The following is a 22,123-nucleotide window of genomic DNA, read 5'->3' on the forward strand; positions in this document are numbered from 1 at the left end:
GGGCGAGCAGGTTTCCGGCACTAATTGGACGGGCTTTTTTTACAAGGACCTTTGCAAACGAACCTTTGTAATGCACACAGCATTTTGTTTGATGAAAATGTTGTGACCAGAGGCTCGCGGGAACCTAACCCTGTTATTTCCTGTAGGAGCTACAGTTCAGCATTTGCTAATTCGGTGTGCATGTCAACTTTATGTAACTACTACAAATAATGACAACTGACTGTGTGTTCTACACTTTGATTGATGGGTTAGTGTCAGAGTTCCATTGTTCGTTAGACGTGACATGCAGTGGAAGTGTGGAACGTGGGCATTCAGTGTCAGTGTCATTCAGACTGTGCTCGATAGTCATGCTTGAGAATACAACAGAAAAACCCAGCTGCCATTGTCATGTATATTTCCAGACACAGTGCCATAGAGAAGAGTTTTGTTTTTGTTTTTGTGATATATTGCTGTTGAGAATTTGGCTGTGTTGTCCCCAAATCCTTAAAGGTCAGCACAGACACACCAAGGAAGCCAACATGTAATTAATGTCCAGAGCCAATGTCAGGCCCACTCCCTGTGGTTATAGCATAATATATCCAAGATTGAAAATAACACAGACCGTGCGTCTTTGGAGAAGCTTTTTAACTTCTGTCAGGGATGTTAAGGTATTATTAAGATGTCTTTTCACTAGGAGATCCAGGGACACACAAATCCAGCCCGAGACCAGTCACTCTTCCCCATAAGATCTTTGAGAGAAGGGGACAGAAAAATGAAAAGGAGTGTTTTCTTCTTCTGCAGCATTGACCTCACGCACAAATTCTCAGACCCTATGTGCTGAATTAGAACCTCTGGGGAAGGACCTGACCATGTGTTGTTGTTTTTAAAGCTTCTCTGGTAATTCTGATTCATATCCTTAATAGACAACTACTGGTCTGGAATGGATCATGGAGAACCACTGAAGAATTTTAACTAGGTAATGGATGTAATCAGATTTAAATGGAAATGACTGTTAGCAGCTTGGAGAGAATTGGAGGCAGAGAGAGTGAGAGACTGAAGACGTTTCTAATTGGGGAGAGGTAGTCAAGTCGTCTGTGGAGCTGTTAAGATTCACATCCCCCAGATCCTGGCTACCCTTGGAGATTCAGATTCCATGGGTCAGAGTCTAGGGCTTGAACATCTGCTCTTTCAAAAAGCTTCGCAAGTGGTTCTGAGGTTTAACTGCGATTAAGAACCACAACTCTAGAAACTGGGCTAAAAGGCACAATAGTAATAACCAGTCATATCATCTGTTATACAAAAGCTCTCTACCTCACAATGGTAGAGGCCCTTCAGGACGATTGTGTGTGAATTTCAGGGAAGCCAAGAGTAAATGGAGTAAGGGTGAGTGGCTGTTTAGATCTCTTCCCATGGTGCTACATGGTTGTACAACCCGTCATCTGAGGGTGTAATCTAACTAAATAACACTTATTTTCCAAATCATCCCATTTTCTATCTTGGCAGAACCTCCTGCTTCTAGCTCCCCATTTTTAGGGTGCTAAGAATGGAATTTATAGTAGAATGGATGGATTTTAAAGCCCGTTATAGGGGACGGCCCAGTGGCGCAGCAGTTAAGTTTGCACGTTCCGCTTTGGTGGCCCGGGGTTTGCGGGTTCAGATCCTGGGTGCGGACATGGACCGCTTGACAAGCTGTGCTGTGGCAGGCGTCCCACATATGAAGTAGAGGAAGATGGGCACGGATGTTAGCTCAGGGTCAGCCTTTCTCAGCAAAAAGAGGAGAATTGGCGGCAGATGTTAGCTCAGGGCTAATCTTCCTCAAAAAAAAAAAAAAGCCTGTTGCAGAATCTGGAGCTACTCATTGCTCCCTGGCTTACCTTCTCCCAAGAGTCTTGCAACTTTTCCAACTCCCATCTGACTTGTTTATTTCTAGGCAATGTGATGAAGCTGGAAGAACAGAAGTCAGACCTGGAAAGGCAGCTCAGGACTCTGACTAAGCAGATAAAGGTGAGATGTGGCTACAGCAGGGGACAGGCAACCTTCTCCATCGTTTTACTGAAGCATACCCGTCTTAGGTTTGGAAACCTTTGAAAAATACCATGATTACTCTCTCTAGTCTGCTTTCTCATAGTACATTTCCGTGGCATGGGCCCTGGAACCACAAATTAGTGTTGGCAGGAAGTAAAATTAAAGCAGCCATTCAGTTTCAGGATGGAGAACTCTGATAACACGAAGGTGTAATTCCCACCTGTGCCTTTTGCCGGTAGCGAGATACCATTAGAGCAGTGCTTCACTAAGTACACCCGGCCGGTCTTCTTGATGACCTACACGGGGGACCCTGGAGACCCTGCCCAGGTGCCAGCCCTGGCTGGCGTCTGACATGGGTGTGGACTCTGGCATTTTCAGGAGGAGACCGAGGAGTGGAGGCGGTTCCAGGCGGACCTGCAGACTGCAGTGGTGGTGGCCAATGACATCAAGTGTGAGGCCCAGCAGGAGCTGCGCACTGTGAAGAGGAAGTTGCTGGAGGAAGAGGAGAAGAATGCCAGGCTGCAGAAGGAGCTGGGGGACATTCAGGGCCACAGCAGGTTGGTCACAAGTGGAGCTGCACGTCCGTGATCTGATGGGCGCCTGCACAGTGCTTGGCTTCTCACTTAATTACCGTGCATGGGCCTTTCTTGTCTAGAGATACGATGCTTTTGTGTCTCTCTGTGCCAGATTCTTCATGTCTTTTCTATGCTTACTCTATCTCTGCTGCCACCACTACGTGACTAGGAACCTTCCATCTAGTGCCCAGTCACTGCCATTGTCTGGCCTATGGTGATGGGAAAACTCTTCACTTTCATATGTACAAAAGTTCTGGCCAAGTCCCTCCTAGACTTAAAGAGTAGAAGTAATGTCTAGGAAGCTCCTTAACCTTTAGAGCTTATTAGTGCAGGGAGGCACACACTTCAGCAGGCAGCAGCCACACCTTCGTAGGTCACTGTCAGGCAGTGGGAAAGCTGGGCTCGCTCCCAGATTCCTTCCTCCTGGCTCAGGGACATGCTTCTTTATTGGCAACATCTGTGGGCTACTTCAAACTGTCGTTGAAGTAACCCACTTTGTTAAAAAGGGTGAACATGGAAAACCTACATCTAGCTGATGTGTGACTTTCCCTTCTGCTCTCGAGGGAGGAAAATCACACAATGTTTTGCCCCAGAAAGCTCTTCTTAACAGACACGTTTCAGAGGAAGGTATTCCTAAGGTGAGCTCAAAGTTAATTATTATTTAAAATTTAAGTGGTTTACAAAAAAGATTATAAACAGTAGTTTAGGCTTTAACTAATGCAGTGTTGCCTTTCCCCAAAAATGTCCTGAACTTTGAGATTTTTGGATATTAGGAAACTGTTTTTAATTTTCAGTTATCTCTCAAATATAAAATGTAGTGTTTTTAAATCGGACTTAGTGGGTTCTGAATGCTGATTTGTATAGTTTGCCCTTATTACATGTTTTCCAGGATCAGGGGGTGTCATTGGCTAGCTTCTGAGCCTTTGGGTCTGTTGCGTTATCATGAATTTCATGACGTTGGAAAGAGTAGATTTCTTCCCAGAACTCTTTCGATTCTCTTACCAAACTTTCTCCAATCAAGCCCTCATTCCCTTGTTTATGACTTTCATATAAAACAGCCTCCAGGGAAGGATTAAAATACAACGTGTAGCTAGTTCCACGATTACTCTTGAAAATCAAGATCATTATTCTGCAGTCACACCTATGCGCTCTGGCCATCTAAGTATGTGGATTTTAAGTTAAAGGAGAAGAATAGGAAAAGTAGGTTTCATAGTGTTCCCTGTTGAAATGATTGCAAGGTCATTCTCATTTGCTTTTGTGTCTGCTTTTGTGTATTTGTTCACTTGTCTTGCCTTTATATGGTGTGTTTTTGGAAGAGGAACCAAATCGTAACTTGCATTGCTTCATATATACATTATGTTAAAGATAAATTGTAGAAGACAAGTTGAGTCTGTGTGGTGGCCCTAAATAAGTGACTGTATGAGACGCTGCGTTTCTTACGTAGATTCTAAGATACAGGCCAGATGATACAGCTTGAACCCTGGTAGCACAGGAAATCTCTGCATGTGTCTTGACAGTTTAGGGCTCCACATGTTGTATCCTACATCTTCAAACTTAGGGTCACTTTTTTTTTCTTAACACAATATGTTTCTCTTTTGGTTTTTCCAGTGATTTGAAAACCTACCTCCCAAATCCAGCTTAATCCCTTATCACAAAACATTTCAAAATTCTAGAACTGACACCAGTCCAGAACATGGCATGTTACTGAAACCCTGTAGGCGTCAGTGTGGTTCTTGCCTGTCATTGCACGGGGCAGGACTTCAGACAACTGCCGGTGCTGGCTTCTTGTCTGATTCTGTGCTTCTCTGGCAAGCTGCCCCTGCTACAGTGTTGACTGTTTGAAAGTTACTCACTGATGGCTCAACCACTTCCTGAAGGTACCACATAAGCAAGACTTGAAACCAGCTCACACCCTCACAGCTCTTGAAGCAACATAGTGTTTCCATCTTGGCTAAATGGGTTCTTGACTGAAACTCAATTTGACTTTGACAGTCATATAATGAGAACTCAAAAGCCTTTCTTGGTTCAGCCACAGCCAAAGAACTTGCAGAAAATTCTCTGATGAGGTCCTCCAAATGCAACTGAGAGAAGGTAAGAGCCTCTGAAAAGCACCTTGATGGTGAAGCGGGATGAACTGAGTCGTGTTCTCATTTTGCGTCTATGCGCATTTGAGGGAATATAGTCAGGCGAGCAGGCGGGCAAATGAAGTGCCTGGGTGTGAATACAAGTTAGCACTTATTACCAAAAGCTCAATCACTAAAACAAACTGGAGTATTATCTAACTTAGTGTTTTAGGTAATCCTAAAACAGCTCATTAGTGATCTTCAGTCCTGTTATGTTTTCAAAGATATTTTTATTTTAGAGTCAGAATAACTGATGTTAAGAAACATGGGAGGGCCGGCCCTGTGGCGCAGTGGTTAAGTGCGCACGTTCTGCTTCAGCAGCCCAGGAGTCACCAGTTCAGATCCTGGGTGTGGACATGGCACCGCTTGGCAAGCCATGCTGTGGCAGGCGTCCCACATATAAAGTAGAGGAAGATGGGCACGGATGTTAGCTCAGGGCCAGTCTTCCTCAGCAAAAAGAGGAGGATTGGCAGCAGATGTTAGCTCAGGGCTCATCTTCCTCAAAAAAAAAATTAAGAAAGAAAAAAGAAACATGGGAAAATGAGGCTCTAGTCTCATCTTTGCCACCAACTGGCAAGGTGTCCTTCTGCGACCTAGCTCCTACCTCTGTCAGAAGATAAGAAGGAGTAGGTTGTTTTAAGGCCCCTGTAAGCTCTGCAGTTCTCTGAGACAAGGTCGGCTGGCCTGTCCCTGGTGCTCCCATCAGGGACTCAAGTGCCAGCCGTGGCGCCCTCCCAGTGCAACCCTCTGAACCTCCTTCACACAGTGGCCTCTCCCTGTTGAACTGAGCTGTGGACCTCATCTTTCTCTTCTAGAAATTTGAACAAGCCAATGTAGATGGGTTTTTTTGCTGGAACTTTGTGGTAAATTTTCTTTTTTGAACCAGTGTAGTTTTTATGGACCTGAAAGTGATCTGTTTTCCTGAACATGTATAAATTAATGTATGGAAGGATAATGAATAACTTTTTCAACTCTGGCTTCTTCCAGTTTGAAACAATTAAGAGAAAGACATTGAAATTAAAACTTTCATCAAAATTAAAAGAGCACATCTTTTTCCTGAAAAGTTGAGTCCTGGGGTCTGGCAGATACAGAGAACATACATGCAGCTGGATTTAATGACTTGATGGGCCACACGTAGCCTTTCACCTGAAAGACATTGTTGACGAGCAGTCCACAACACAGGCTTCTCAAACAGTAGCTAGGACAGCCTTATGTGGTTTTTCTCTTAGTCTCAAACAGTAAAGACCATTGTTTTTAGGGTGACTTACTTGATTTTTACTGTGTCGGTCATATGATGCCAATAAGCATCCATGGAAAACATCTTTAAAAAAGGAGATCGTTAGGGGCCAGCCCCATGGCATAGCAGTTAAGTCTGGCGCGCTCTACTTCTGCAGGCTAAGTTCACCGGTTCACGTGTTCCAATCCTGGGCATGGACCAGCACCATTCCTCAAGCCATGTCGTGGCAGTGACCCACATTCAAAGTAGAGGAAGACTGGCACAGATGTTAGCTTGAGGCCGAATCTTCCTCAAGCAAAAAGAGAGGAAGATTGGCAACGGATGTTAGCTCAGAGCGAATCTTCCTCACCAAAAAAAAAGAGGTCATTAAAAACACTAAATGTCTGGGCCTTGTTAACTGTATTAGTTTCTGAAATAGAATGTCTAAGATTGAAAACGTGTTTAGCTTGTACCACTGGATCTTGCGTTGTCACCTCTGAAATGAGCAGCATGGCGGCATATCACTGCCAGACTTTCTGGAATTGGCTTTTAACTCTGCGTGTGCACAAATGTATTCTTGCCCTAACGTCCGTCGTGTGCCTGTGCCGCCCTGTATGTTGTTCTTACAGCTCTAATGTTGCACAGCCGCTCACCGAATGTTCTGTAGCTGTCGTGGAAAGGACAGTGGAAGGTGGAGGCGTAGCTCCCCGGGGCACTAAGGTATCCTTTCCAGCTCTCTTGCTGCAGAGGCTTTGATACAGTGCCCTTGGCGTGCTGGAGGGACCAGTTCTCGTTGGGATTCCTAAGCAGTTTCTGAGCAGACCACACAGTAGCACCTACGGCTGTCCGTGACCTCTGGTGTTTTATTTGTCCCTTGATGTGCAAACTGATCCTCTGGTATCCCAACAAACATAATCCTTTCGCTCTCATACTACTTATTTTTTCAGAGTTTAAATTTGCATTTTTGTCGTTAGATACATAGCCTGTAATTCTCAAGAGCTGTATCTGCTTCCCCTCTCCCCAACCCCCATCTTCACAGATTTGCTTTGAAAAGTATGGACATGAGCTGCCTATAGGCCTTTAGGATTTTTGTGCCATAATAATAAAAGAAACCCTTTTTTTGGCCTTAACTGTAGGACCGTAGAAGGAAGCACAAGCTCCTCTGTCAACTACAGAGGGGCCTATCTGTTCACCCTGGACATGGCTGCTTCACCAACACAGCTGTCTGTTGGTGAAGATCTAGTGGAAGGAGCCTGGTAATGAGATTTGGAAGTCTGGCGTTTTTCTCTGTCTGAAGATCTTTGACTTCCATAATAATTGGAAAAGTAGGAATTAAAACTTATTGGCCCTTTTCTGCATATTAGCTTTTCCCTGTGGGACAGTGTGAGCTGTTAATTCTTCTATTTGTAGACTAGGACCACATTGCAGTAAGTAACTCCTTTACCAGCCTTTCCCCTCCCATTTCTATTTTCACAGCTCCATGGTCCCTGTCAGCTAGCAGAGCGTTTGGTGGAAGAAAGACAGCCCAGCCCTTGCCATGATGGGAAACTGCAGCCATTTCTGTATGAAAGGGGGAGTAATGTGGAGGAGCAGTCGCCTCTTATAGAGAGCCGCATTGTCTCCTGATAGCATCCACTGTTTCACAGAGTCATTGCAATCAAGTCTCTGTACCTTTTTTCTACATGTTGGAATCAACTCATTGCACAATCAAAGATGAGTCCTCCCTCTGTTTTTTCTTTCTTTCTCTCAGAAGATTCAGCAGTCATTTATTTGGAGCATAAGATGAAGTTGTTCTGAAAAAGAACAAAGTACAAGTCTGTCGTGAAAAAAATTTTTACATGCAACTAGAGTGTTCAGAGAAGGCAGTGGCATAGCAAATTCAGAGTGCTGGCATGCAACCTGTGCTTGTGTTTTACATTTTGGAGTTTATTTTTATGCTTCCTTATGAATACGGTGTCTGATAATCTTGGAATTAACACTACTGAAGGCAAGATGGGAAGCCGTCTGTGTGACATCTCATCCTGAAGAAGTCGGGAAGTTGTGCTTGGTTTACATCAAGTCTTGATCGAGCCTGTTCACTCTGGGGTCTGACTTCATTACCTCATCTGAAACAAGCTGCAACTAAGTTTTGGTTTGATTTCCAAAGTCTCTCTTGGGCTCAACATAAATAGATATTTGGTTGATAATAAAGGATGTAGTTAAACCAGATAAGTTTACGCAATGACCGTGCTAGTTGGAATCTCACTGAAAACTAGTCAACAACTACAACAAAAGCCTCATGAATAAAACTTACCCTGGAAGCTTAAAGACTTAAATCCAGAAACGTATAATTCAAAGTGATCCAAATCCAAAATGTGATTTTAAGCTTTTGGAAGTACGTCTGTTTGTGGAGATCTGTATTCAGTCCAGCAACCTCCACCAGGCAAGACCTACTGCACTTCTCACATGAGGAGCTGACGTACAGTCCGGGCACGTCGGACCGTCAGCTGCGTTATCCAAGGGATGAGACGAGAGTTACCGCCGAGTACGAGGAAGGTTAGGAACAGGAATGCTGTTTAGCCCAGGAGGATGTTTTGAGAGCACAGAGTCACTAGAAAAATTTAACTTGGTGATCAAAAGAAGAGTTGTTGACGTCTTTTCTGTAAGATGTTTAGACACTCGCTGGATTTGTCCTAATAGGATAGAAATTGATACCGGGAGACCTTTACCTGGGATCGAGAAGCCTTAGAATGATTTAAAATTCATTTACCAGGTGTTTTCAAATATAAACAAGAAGAAGAATGCAACCCCAACTTAAAATGCATGGCTGTGTTTGTACCCCATGTTTTGATCTGTCTTTACTCTGGGTACTGTTGAACATTTTTATATGTAAGCGTTTATGAAGTGCTAAATAAATATTATTTAGAAGAGTCTCTTGCCTGATTTTTAATCACGGGCCACGTTTCTGCAGGGCCTTTATGTCGTTTTGTTTTCAATTTTCTAGTGCATATAGTTTTAGAACTTGAAAACCACATCAAATAGCTAGAATTTGAGGTGGAAGCAAGCTGGACTTTCAATACAGGCTGTAAATAGGAGGTTGATTTTAAATATGAATGTAATTTTTTAATGACTATTATTAGAGCAAGAAGGGCAAGGGGCAAAATACCAATTTTGCGTAAATTAATTTTTAAAGCAAAACTCTCGAGTATTGGAAAATATAGTACATGGAATTTGACAGCTTTTCTGGGGCTATCCCTGCTGCAGTTAATAGCCAGCGAAGCCAGATAGGAGGACAGTCGTCTCAGTTGTGCTGAGTCTGGACGATGCTTATAGCAGTATCACCCCTGCTCGGGACCTCACTCCTCCAGGGACAGCTGCGCACCTTAGCTTAGGGTGGCTCCCGCCTGGCCGGTTGTGAAGCTCCACCACTCGAGAAGGTGGCTTTTTTCTCTCCAGAAGGAATTTCTGCTTCTTCTGCCTCAGTCAGGACTGTCCCTTGTTGTGGGGGTTCTTTTTATCCAGTTTCAGTTTTCTCTCCAGGGTAGTTTTTCCGAGGATAGTTGTAACCTGGCTATGTTTGTGGGAGGAGATGAGTCCAGAGTCCGCCTCTGCCACCATCTTGACGAGATCTCCCAGTGCGTGGAATTTGAAGTCTAGGTTTGTCTAACTGAAATTTAAAAACAGATTTTTTTGGTGATTTAATGTATTGGGTTTCTTAGTTGTGAAGTAATATTTAGGTATACTGATAACAAAATGGAGATGTATGAAGAAAAATATTAGTCTTTCTCCCCCTGCAGTCCCACCCTGTCAGGTAATCAGTGTGTGTATTTTACTTTACCTCTCCCTTTGCTTATGTAGATACATATAGTGTTCATTTTTATATTTTTTATAAAAATGGGATTATGTACTCTGTACTTTGTTTCACTTAACAGTGTATCATGGGCATCCTTCCAGGGTAATATATATAAACTTAACTCATTGTCATAGCTGCAAAGTATCCCAGAGGATGGATTTGCCCTAGACTATTCAAATATTGTCATACTGGTGAACATCAAGGTTATATTTTCTAGGTTTTTTTTTCTTTCCAAATAATGCCATAATAACAATCCTTATTCATATAGGCTTGTATACTTGTGTTTTTATTTTTATACAATGAGTTCCTAAAAATATGATTCTTGCATTAAAAAATATGCATGTTTTAATTTTTAGTAGATAATGCCAGATTACTTACCTAAGACTTGTGACATTTTACTCTGGATGAGAGTCCTCATTTATACACAGCCTTAGCAGTTGTGATTAGTATTAATCTTAATTTTTGCCAGTACGATAAGCACAAAATGCTGTCTCTTTAGTACCCTTTAAAAAAAATTATGTTTATTTATTTGTTTTTGCCCTGAGTGAACATCCGTGCCAGTCTTCCTCTATTTTTTAGTATGTGGGCCACCAGCACAGCATGGCCTCTAACAGACGAGTGGTGTAGGTCTGTGCCGGGGAACCAAACCTGGGCCACCAAAGAGGAGCATGTTGAACCTAACCATTAGGCCATCAGGGCTGGCCCCCTTTAGTACTTTAATTTGCATTTCCATGAGTGTATTTTTGTATGTTTATTAGCCATTTGCATTTTCTATTTTGAGAATTGCTAGTTTAGCACTTTTGCTTATTTTTTCACTGAGCTGATTGTTTTTCTCTTATCAGTTTAAAAGTCAGTATTGTATTAGGGATGTTTGTTTATCTCAGTGTATTATGTGTCTTTTGATGTTACCGTCTTTGTCATGGAAAATTTTTTTTTTTTTTTTTAAAGATTTTATTTTTTCCTTTTTCTCCCCAAAGCCCCCCGGTACATAGTTGTGTATTCTTCGTTGTGGGTTCCTCCAGCTGTGGCACGTGGGACGCTGCCTCAGTGTGGTCCGACGAGCAGCGCCATGTCCGCGCCCAGGATTCGAACCGACGAAACACTGGGCCGCCTGCAGCGGAGCGCGCGAACCCAACCACTCGGCCACGGGGCCAGCCCCCATGGAAAATTTTATATTGTTATGTAATACAATCTAGTGTTTTCCTTTAATGCTTCTGGGTTTTTGTTTGATTTCCCCTGCCTTAATCTTATACAAATAAGCTGTTACATTTTCTTTGCTTATTTTACACACACACACACACACACACACACACACTCACACTCACACACTCTCATGCTGACTCCTAGTCTGATGTGAGATGTGGGTCTCTTTCTTCCAGATGGATAACCAGCCATGTCAGCACCTTTTATTACCAAAACCATCCTTTGCCCACTGAATTGAAATGCTACCTTGACGTTACTCGTTTCATCTATATTCAGAGGGACTTTCCCAATATATCCTCATTTCTTTTTATCTTGAGCTGGTTTTGCTTTAAAATATTTTAATGGGAACATTAGCTTACTGTTATCATTTTTTAAGCTCAGCTTTTCATTTTAAATTGTCATCTTTCATGTATTTTCTTGTATTCTCAAGGCAGATGCTAGCACATGTCTAATTCTGTTGCTTGTCATAAATTTACAAATGTCTGTTCTTCTCAGTGCAGTCATTCTCTGCATTTTACGTTATGAGATATACTCGTGGATCAGGGCATGTTTTAGCCCATCACTTATTTTTGCTTGAGCCTAAAAGTGTCTCAGGGCCTGACATTGACCCAAGATCAGTGTCTATAGATTCTGCTTAGATCTATACTCACCTTGCCTGACTGCTTTTAAAATCTTCTTCTCATATCTTAAACTAGAAGGAAGATTTTTTAAGGTAAATTTATGTCACACATTGGAGTCACATAAGCTTAGATAAAGTACAGAGGAATCGGTGCCTAGTGGGGGAAATTTATCAGTATCCAGTTTCTTCTCTGTTTGGTGAAAGCAGAATTCAGAGCCAGCTTTCTGGGTCTAATTTTGCATGGCCCATTGTCCATTTTAGGTCTATGCTGTGGCTCTTCCTAATCTGCCCCATTCTGCTGCTGTCCTTTGTGCCTGGGATAAACCATCCCTCCCCTCTAACCATCAGATCTTCATGTCGCTGCTGCTTCTCAAGAAGAGTGCTCTGCTTGCTCCTCCCAGCCCTAGCCCTCTAGGATCAAGAACATTAGTGGAATTTTCCCATGTCTTCATTTTCTTTGAAAGGGGATTGAGGATAAACTCTTAGTATTCTCTTTCCATTTTTCCCACCCCCTTATTCTCTATGTAGCAGAAATTCTTCAGAGTCTGAGGCATGTGGATGATACCTTTCTGTAGTTTCCAGTGCTGATGCAGGATTTTCATGATATATTTCTTTGGTTTTTACTGTTGGGATTTGGAGATAAAGATGCTTGTGTTCAAAATTGCCATCTTACCCTGTTTGTTTTTATTGTTGTCGATATGCTTATATTGAAAGTCAAAGGTAAAATGCAGAAGACACTGTTTGACACCTCAGAGACAGGATACTTACTAATTTATCTCACTCTAGAGCAACAAACTTCTTTTAGATTTGTTTCATGCATAATAATAATAAGTATTTTGAGAAAATTACATTCCAGGTAAGGACATAGAATGAGCAAAGGCACAGAGGCAGGACATAAAAGGAACAGAACTTCGGGTGGCCAGGCTAATAGTCTGAAAGCTAGGTGGGTGGAGGGGAGTCATAGGAAATAAGTCTGTATAGGACCAGGAAAGGCCTGGAGCTGGCCTTCACTCACTTGTTCAGGAAAGAGCCCCTGGCAGTTGTAAGTACGTGATTGACATGACTGGTGTTCTTTACAAATATTAGTCTGCCAATTGTGAAGGTAGCAGTGGTGTAAGGTGACATTTCCCAAATGTAGTTAACCTTTGAGTACCTTAAAAATCCTCATGTACAAGAGCTCACACATGCCTGGATCAAAATAGACAGCAACACAAAGTCATGTCCCATATGATGAGGTAAGTGCTATAGAAAACCAACAACATTTGAAGACTGTTCTGTAACCAAACAAGGAAATCAGTGAATTAGAGAGGTGGAGGTAACATTTTAAAAATAAAAGCTAATTATAGATATATATGTATATGTGTGTTTAAATTATAACGAAAGGTATATAAGGTAGACTAGCAGGCAGTCAGTAGATGACGTGGTCCTTAGGAAATACATCTCCTGCCCTGTGTTCATGCGTCAAGTGACCTCACCTACAACTGTCATTCTCAGGTATGGGTTGCCACTTCCTAGGAGCAGATGATTGCATAAAAATAGGAGCAATGCAATAAATATTGGTATTATTTTTCCTTAAAAGTATGTTGAATAAATTTTAAGAAGAAATACCATCAGCATTATTTTTTTAGGGCCCTTATATACCTCTCACAGAACAACCATGTATTATGGAAAATTTGAGAAAGGCATGGCCATACAGAGCTGGATTTGCATCCCAAATTCACCGTCCACAAGCCATGTCATTGTCAAACTTTTCATCTAAAATAAAGGATAATAACTTACAGAGTTTTTCTGGAAAATTCAGTTAGATGATGTTTATGAGAAACACGATACAGTGGCAGGCATAGACAGTGGAGTTACATCATCCACATACTTATTAGTATCATAGTTTTACATGGCTGGGAGTGGATGGAAAACATGCCTTGTTTTTGTTGTTGTTTTAAACATGGCCCCTAAACATGAGGCAGCTATTTCATCTGAGATGCCCCTCGAGAGAGAGCAAACTGGTAAATGCTGTAGAGAAACTGAATGCATTAGGCTTATTGGAAGATGGTATGTTTGTATAGAGTTATATTTACAAACCATGCTGTGTTTTTGGGTGATTTGAGGGATTTTCAAGGCTCATTTGACTATATGTATGATTTTTATTTTACAAATTGACCTTAGAATCTAATATCTGTCTTGGGAGGCAGTAGCCGGCCTTCAACAGATGTTTAACCAACAGTGGTACCATGTAGTTTTCTCTTCATTTAGTGAATTTGCTACAGTACACCTGGCTATATGCTTTAATAGTCTTAATATGCTTTATAGAATACAGAGTTCTTATTCTTCCTTGGAACAGGGGAAATGTAATACTTCCTTTTTTGCTAGGGTTGTTCCTGGTTAATCCCAAAGAATTCTAAGACAGGCTAGTATAAGGAATTTCAAGCCTATTTACGATTAAAGTACTAATAAAACCAGTACTGTTCTTAGTAACTGTTTTCTTTGGTTCTTCAGTTCAGACTTTGTTTTGTGAATCCCTGCACATGCGTGTGTGTGTGTGCGTGCGCACACACACACGCACAGAGTTGTATAACACGGTGAGTGTTTAGTCCAACAGCTTCCCCACTCAAACAACTTGCATGGTTTTCTCGTACTGACTCTTATTGTTCTAGCCAGGCAGACTGATCGTTTGAAATACGGTGTGTGGACATCTGAAGGCAGGAGTGCCGGGAATGGGTCCTTGAACCCCTGCTCTTTCCTTGTGGAGTCTAAATGAGTCTTCCTAATTATCATTTGACATGTTGAATCACAGAGAAACTTAGACAACTGAAGGGAATACCTTAGCAGAATGTAGGATTCTCCATTTTATTCTTATTAAATCATCAAGGAATGAAATGGAAATGAATTTTTAGAAATGATCTTCCTTTCAGGGGTGCCCTGAGTCTCTACAAGGCCCTTTGGTAGGAAGTCATTTAAATGGACTGGTAAGAAGGTGCTTCACTTTGTTTCTGACCTCCTGAGAATGGCTGGGACAGAAGTAGATTTTCTTTCTCTGCTTGTACCTACCCTGACTTTATTCTTTTTCTGCTTATTTACCACCTGATTTTAGACTGTGTAACACAATGGGGAAAATACAAAAATCAACCCCATTCAATTAAAAAACAATTTTTAAACCCATCCCCCTACCAGTTTCTGAAATGCCTGATATTGTCTTCCAAAGAAGTCATCAGTTTACTGATTTTTTTTTTTCACTCGAAAGAAGGGCCTGTGGAGACAATAGTGTAGTGCAATGTGATTTCAGTGTTTTAAGTTCTGTTTCACTTAAATTTGTTCTATTCACGTTGATTACAGAGCAACAGAAGAAAGCTTTGAGAATTAAGGACAAGTAAATTCAACTGCAGAAGCTTATAAGTAGCTAGATTGATTTCAAAAAGATCAGTAAATAAATATTTTAAACTTCCGCTGACCTTATTAAAACATATGCCAGAACTATTCTGTTTAAGCCATTCTCATAAGTTAGTCATCTTCTTGCAAAACAGCTGTGGCAATTTGATATAATAAAAAGAGCAGTGATTTAGAAATCAGAAGATTGAGAGATCTTGTCTTGGCTCATTCACAGGGAGATTAAATGACATGCTAAAGTCCCCCAGATGAGGAAGCCATGCTTGAGAGAATTGAATCAGATGATCTGTCTTTAAAAGACGCTTCTATGAGTCTGTGCTGGAATTTAGAAACCACAGTAAGAACTTAACCAGGGAAGTTTGGATGAGAGTAGGAGCTTCACCTCATGCAGAATTGCAGTGTTATTCTAGAGTACTCTCAACTATTCTCACTCTTGGAGGGTAAGCAGTGAATGAAGCAGGATTCTGTTGTACATAATGGATTGCAGTCTAGCTGGTTTAGCAGAAAGGTATTAAATGGCTTGCAGGATTGTTGAGAGGGTGAAGAAACAGACTCCAGGCTGAGCTTCCAGGAACAACTCCCAAAGTCCCAACACAGAGCTGGGCTACCAGGGGAGCTGCTGCCTCTGCCGTGAACGGGAGCCCTAAAATCAGGAGGCTGCCTGCCCAGTTGGAAAGCTACCACCACAGTTACCAACAGCGGAAGCATCCTGCCTCTGCTACAGTCTGTCTCAACACAGTGGACACCCTGTGCCCTGCCTCTCTCCCCCAGTTGGTCTCACGCCAAGTCTTGCCCACATCCTGATTGATGGAACCCAAATCACATCTGAAATCTTAGGTGCAAGGAAGTCCTGAGATGTCGTCCTTCCACCCTCTGTGTGCCATGTAGGGGTGGAATACACATTGACAAGCCAGTGCACTGTATCCACCATTGACAGTAAGCCAGATATTCATAAGTGACATTTGTATTGTTTTTTTACAGTTTGCAGAGTAGACTCATGTCCATTTTATTTAGAGCTAACGTCAAATCACTCTACATATAAAAATACTATTTCTGGCCATTTCCAAGAAAACATCTCTGATAAAAATCAAGAACAGTTACTACCTTATTTCCTAAAGATGCGAAGCTGATGCAGAAAACAGGATTTTAAATTTGGGATTCTCCTTCCAGATTTGTTTCTTTTCTACACGGTGGTTGTTTCCATCTATGTCTTTTCCCCATGGAAACATCCTCCGCCTTTTCAACGTGGTGTGCTCTTTACCGTGCAGACCTGTGAATGAAGAGTCAGAGCCCTGCGAGGTCGATGCTCCTGGCCGCTGGCGTGGTGTCTGCGTGAACAGAACATCTCCAACACCTTCGGAGTCTGCTACCACTGTGAAGTCCCTTATCAAGTCGTTTGACTTGGGACGCCCAGGTATTGAATCATTTTGTTTCATAAGCAAAACTCAATTTCAAACCGTGTCCCCATATATCAAACCTGTCTCTACTCCACACTGGCCCCAAGTTGCAGCAACCAGGAGGGCTCTTTGTAGATCATTCCACATGCAGCCGCCGCATGGAGAAGACTTGCTGCAGCCTGGTTCAAGCTCCAACGAGACGACACTGGGGAGTCTGGCTCGTGTGTGAGTCAGTCTCCTCTGTCTCTCCACCTGTTCCTCACTTTCAATTCCCGCTTTGCCATCTTCCTTTTCTGCCTCTATGTCCATTAAATTCAAGTCACTGCTGTCTGCCTTCTTACGTTCTCATGAGAAGTAGTAGGGTCAACCAGAGGCTTCATCTCCTAGGAAACGAGGCAATGACTCTGCATCCAGCTCTCTGGTTGGTACCTCTGGCCTTCCACATCTCACAGCATGCTCTTAGACTTTCTCCGCCTGGTCTTGTGTGTGACCACCTGTGCTAATCTGCCATTCTTGATCTTGGTACATTCCTGTCTTTTCTGGAAATGTCTGGCTGACTCACAAGTCGCCTCTATTCACTGTTACTTATATATATGAGAAAAATGCATATCTGTACTCTACATATATAAATAAACAGAAGAAACCAAATTTACACCTGTCCAAAATAACAATATATTTCTTCCCTTGACTGCAACAAATATGCCTGTTGTTTTGGAAGACTGGAGTCCTAGCTAAGATGTAGCTGGTTACCTGCTAAAATAGTTTGCAACTAAATTAGCTTAAGATTAGACTACAAATATGGAAAGATATGAAAGCCCAGTGACTACATTTAGGCTATAAAGATGGGACGTGAGTTAACAATAATGGTTTGTGCAAGAATTTTCCTGTTCCTTCTTGCCTTGGGTGCCTCATTACATATACATTTTCTTTTTCCTCGTGTGTCTTACGTTTAAGACCAACCCCCATTTAGTTAGCTCCTTCCCTCTCATTCCCCAGTTCAGCACTAGTCCAGAGGAGTACAGGCTAAAAGAGGAAATGTGCTACCTTACAAGTGTCATGAGATGTCTCTTTAGTGACCAAAATAGTAACAAATCAGGAACTATGATTTGCTGTTTTGAACAGGAACAACATATAGATGTTCCCATCTCTTTTCTCGGCAGGTGGAGCTGGGCAGAATATTTCTGTCCATAAGACCCCTAGAAGTCCCCTAAGTGGAATACCGGTGAGGACTGCGCCAGCCGCTGCCGTCTCTCCAATGCAGGTATGGGAAGAGCCTTGCATGTGTGGGGGTGGTCAGTGCCGCGTGCTATCATAATGGTGTCTTATACCTAAGGAACAAAAGAGGAGTGAAAACCAATTGATTTATCTTTTGAGGCACATTGAACATCATTTTTAATAAGCCTAAAATAATAATAATGAAATTTTCATTAAAATTACACTTTGGGTGCCTGATAAAGGTCTGAGAGAGACACTGTAAACTTCACAAAATTGGTTAATAGCTCTTTCTTTGTTTTCTACAAGATGACACTTGAAATTTTCAGTTAAAGGCTGTAATCTTTACTAGAAATGGACATTAAACTAGATCTTTTTCTCAAAGAATTGTTTTTGAAAAATGCCCCTGGAGAGAGAGAATGTTAACAATTTATAAGTTCTTAGAGTTCACTGAATGCAACCTATGTCACCTGTGATATCTTCTGAAGATTTAGACCAAAGCTTCTTGGTCTAAAGCATTTTCTAAGACCAGGGCTTTTGATGTGATTGATAACATTCAGCATGCTGCTTGCCAAGCTGAGATTGATGTTGTTATTAACAAGTACCGTTTTTTGGTATCCTTAGTAGCTATGTATATTGCTTGGGATCTTTTAAGTTTTTTTTTCACTTTTTTGTCCTTGAAGGGGTCTTCCACCACCTTATATGAAAAACCAAATAAAACTACTATTTATTTTATGATAATCATCAAGTTTAATAAAACTGAAATAGGTCATGCTTCATTTTTACTTATCTTTGTTGAGCTATAAACACTAGTTTGCTGGTAAATGTTTAACAACTGGCTCTGGTAACCCCATTTGGTGGTGTTTGCCAATTTCTGTGCTGTAAATATTCCCATCATTGCCAGTATCCAGCCGTCTGTGTGACGTCAGTGGACGTGGAGTGGAGAAGAGCTGTGTGCTGTGTAGTATTTCTACAATACAGACACAGGAGGCATAGATAACCTCAATAGTAAAATGAGTAAGAAGCAATGAGTTTTGAGTATTTGTTGCTTTTGCTTTTAATTGAGTTTAATTTTACTAACAGCTGTGTTTAACAACTAGCTTGTAAAATTCCTGATCATTTACCAGCTGGCCCTTATGAGCAGGTAGGCACCAGCTGCAGCACACCGCTGGCTGTCATTCATGTAAAGTGTACAACTCTTTAATATATAATGCAGCTTAAATGTTTCCATATGGATGCACCCATGTAACGAACCCCAAGATAAGCATCTCCATCACCTCAGAAGGCCCCCTCATGCCACCACCAGTCAGTAGCCCCTTAGAAGTAACCAGGATTCTGACCTGTCAGCAAAGATTAGTTTTGTGTAGTCTTGGACTTCATGTAAGTAGAATCATATAATATCTTTTCTTTTGTGACTAGATTGTTTTTCTCAACATTAGATCTGTGAGAGTCACTCATGTTGTTGCAGGAGTTTGTTCTTTTTCATTGCTGTACAGTGTTCCTTTGTGTAAATATACCACAGGTTATCTATTCTACTGATGGTTGACTTTTAGATTATTTCCAATTTTTTACTCTTGTGCTTATTTTAAAAGTATCTGGGGGCCAGCCCAATGGCGCAGCAGTTAAGTTCACACGTTCCACTTTGGTGGCCTGGGGTTTACCAGTTCATATCCTGGGTGCGGACCTACACACTGCCTGTCAAGCCATGCTGTGGCAGGCGTCCCACATATAAAGTAGAGGAAAATGGGCATGGATGTTAGCTCAGGGCCGGTCTTCCTCAGCAAAAAGAGGAGGATTGGCAGCAGATGTTAGCTCAGGGCTAATCTTCCTCAAAAAAAATAAATAAATAAAAAATAAAAACTATGTTTTCCCAAAAATTTCAGTGTAAAGGGAAAAAAGTTGAAAATCTCCCTTGCTTCCTAGTCCCAGAAGTAACGTCTCTCTATGGCTTGTTGTGTATCCTTCTAGAAGTTTCTCTTTAGCATAATGTGTGTTTAGGGAGGGTGAGAAAGTTTTATAAATTGGATTGTACTACACATTATTCAGACACTGGCTCGTTTCGCTTTGTCTTTGGAATGTAATCCCTGAGGGCGGGGTTTTTATCTATTTTGCTTGCTGTTTTATCTTGTCCAGAACAGTGGCCAGCACATAGTCATATCATAGTAGAAGCTCAGTGCATATTTGTTGAATGAGTGGAGGAGTATATCAGAGGCATCTTTAAATGTCAGTATTTGGAGAAGTAGTTCATTCATTTGAAAGGCTGCGTAGAATGCCATGACTTACTGAATCACTCCTTTATTGATGGGAATTTAGGTGGTTTTGGATTAAACTTATTATAAAAACAATGCAGTCAAATTTCTTCTACAAATTTTTGTCCACTTAAGGGACTGTTTCTGTATGAGAGTGTGTCATGATTAATTTGCAGATGTCAGAAATCATTCTAGCTAGTTAAGCAGAAAGAAATTTAACACAGGGAAGGCTCGAGGCGAAGGTTCTAGTCTGTACTGAGCTTCCAAGAAAGGTTCCCAGAACACCTCAAAGTTGGCCTGTTAAAGGAACTTCTATTTCTGCCAGAATCAGGAAGTCTTTCTCTAAGTGCTTGCCTAGGACGAGCACTTCTGTCAGGACCTAGGATGAGCTTTAGAACCAGCCTGCCACAGGTGCAATCACTGCCCGCACGACAGTACTGTCCTCCAGGTTCACCCGTGTTGTAGCATGTGACAGGACTGCCTTCTCTTTTAGGGCTGAATAATATTGCTTTGTGTGTAAATATACATTTTCTTTATCCAGGCATCTGTTGGTGGACAGTTAGTTTGTTTCCACCTCTTGGCTGTTGTGAATAATGCTACAATGAATGTGGGTGTGCAAATATCTCCCTAAGATCCTGATTTCAGTTCTTTTGAATAAATACCCAGAAGTAGGACTGCTGGATCGTATGGTAGATCTATTTTTAATTTTTTGAGGAGCCTCCCTATTATTTTTCATAGCAGCTGTATCATTTTACATTCCCACCAACAGTGCACAAGGGTTCCAGTTTTTCCACATCCTTGTCAACACTTGTTATTGTCTGTTTTTTTTTTTATGGTGATCATCCTAACAGATGCGAAGTGATAGCTTGTTTTGTAGTTTTGATTTGCATTTCCATGATAATTAGTGATGTTGAGCATCTTTTCACATGCCTCTTGGCCATTAAAAAGCAGTAGTTTTTACACACATCCTTGAATATACATAGAATATTCCAGGAAGATATTCACAAAGCTGATTAATGATGATTACCCCCAGGGAGAAGTACTGGGTGATGGAAGTGAAAGGGAGACTTTCTTTTCACTATGTATCCTCTCTGTTCCTTTTGAAGATCATGCCAATTGCATTTATTACCTATTCAGATAAATAAGTTGTTTTAGGGGCCGGCCCCATGGTTGAGTGGTTAAGTTCACACGCTCTGCTTCAGCAGCCCAGGGTTTCACCAGTTCGGATCCTGGGCGTGGACATGGCACTGATCGTCAGGTCACGCTGAGGGAGTGTCCCACATGCCACAGCTCGAAGGACCCGCAACTAAAATATGCAACTGTGTACTGGGGGGATTTGAGGAGAAAAAGCAGGAAAAAAAAGTTGTTTTAAAAAGTCCCCCTGGGGGCCGGCCCCGTGGCCGAGTAGTTAAGTTTGCGCGTTCCACTGCAGGCGGCCCAGTGTTTCGTTGGTTCAAATCCTGGGCACAGACATGGTACCGCTCATCAAGCCATGCTGAGGCAGCGTCCCACATGCCACAACTGGAAGGACCCACAACTAAGAATATACAACTATGTACCGGGGGGGCTTTGGGGATAAAAAGGAAAAAAGAAAATCTTAAAAAAAAAAAAAATCCCCCTGGTGATTCTCATGAGCTTGAGAAGCGTTGTACAGACAGGCAGGCACGCACCTTCCTCATGCTCCTCCTGGTGTCACAAGTTCACCTGCACTGCTTTGCCCTTTGGTTTCTTAGAGGCATTCAGCGTACAGCAGTGTCCGGCCAGCCAGCAAAGGAGGGACGCAACGCCTGGATCTTCCAGACCTTCCCCTCTCAGGTAAATTACCTTCAATGTGAAGTACTTTTGACTAATTTTTTTGAGGGGTTGACTTTTCTTCTTTTCTTTGCGTGAAACTGAGGTTAGAAAAACAATCATTGGCGTTTATTCCAAACAATTTCAGGCTCTAACTGTATGTGTTGTGGATATCAGACCCTAACTTCCTGCTAGCTGCACTTTTCAGTGTGCTCACGTTCCAGAGAAATGTTGAACTTTGGGGCTTTTTTCTTTGTTTTTTACTGAATCTCAAGAGAATATTGTATAATCTTTCAAAGTAACTATTTTAAGAAAAAATCTTATCTGATTCTGAAAATCTGTTGCTTCCAGAATTCTCAAAACATGCCTCTTTTGAGATGTCTTGGTCTTTGAGTGTGATCATCTTCCTGTTATTTTACTGTATATTTTTTTAAATTCACATCCTGATGGCGAAGTGGTGATTGTAGTCCGCAGTCCTCACAGGGTCACGTTTTCACTCCTGCTGTGCTCCCACACTGATG

At 41.8% G+C, this 22,123-nt stretch overlaps 1 protein-coding gene across 6 annotated transcripts in view; it reads left to right on the plus strand.

Moving 5' to 3' along the window:
• SPECC1 (sperm antigen with calponin homology and coiled-coil domains 1) overlaps positions 1-22,123 on the plus strand; it is a 284,761-nt gene that overhangs the window by 199,621 nt on the left and 63,017 nt on the right. For 5 of the 6 annotated variants that reach the window (XR_006890587.1, XM_046675310.1, XM_046675311.1 and 2 more), the window contains 5 exons: positions 1,910-1,983; positions 2,383-2,561; positions 16,222-16,367; positions 17,511-17,611; positions 21,545-21,626. Coding sequence is in view for 5 of the 6 variants with exons in the window: in XM_046675310.1 (XP_046531266.1) it covers positions 1,910-1,983; positions 2,383-2,561; positions 16,222-16,367; positions 17,511-17,611; positions 21,545-21,626 (582 nt within the window). In the remaining variant the exon portion in view is untranslated. Of the gene's footprint in view, positions 1-1,909; positions 1,984-2,382; positions 2,562-6,547; positions 6,639-7,394; positions 8,841-16,221; positions 16,368-17,510; positions 17,612-21,544; positions 21,627-22,123 lie in introns of those variants that run through there. The other variant, XM_046675315.1, reaches the window with a different exon arrangement.

The sequence above is a fragment of the Equus quagga genome, chromosome 11 (assembly GCF_021613505.1).
Source record: "Equus quagga isolate Etosha38 chromosome 11, UCLA_HA_Equagga_1.0, whole genome shotgun sequence".
NCBI lineage: Eukaryota > Metazoa > Chordata > Mammalia > Perissodactyla > Equidae > Equus > Equus quagga.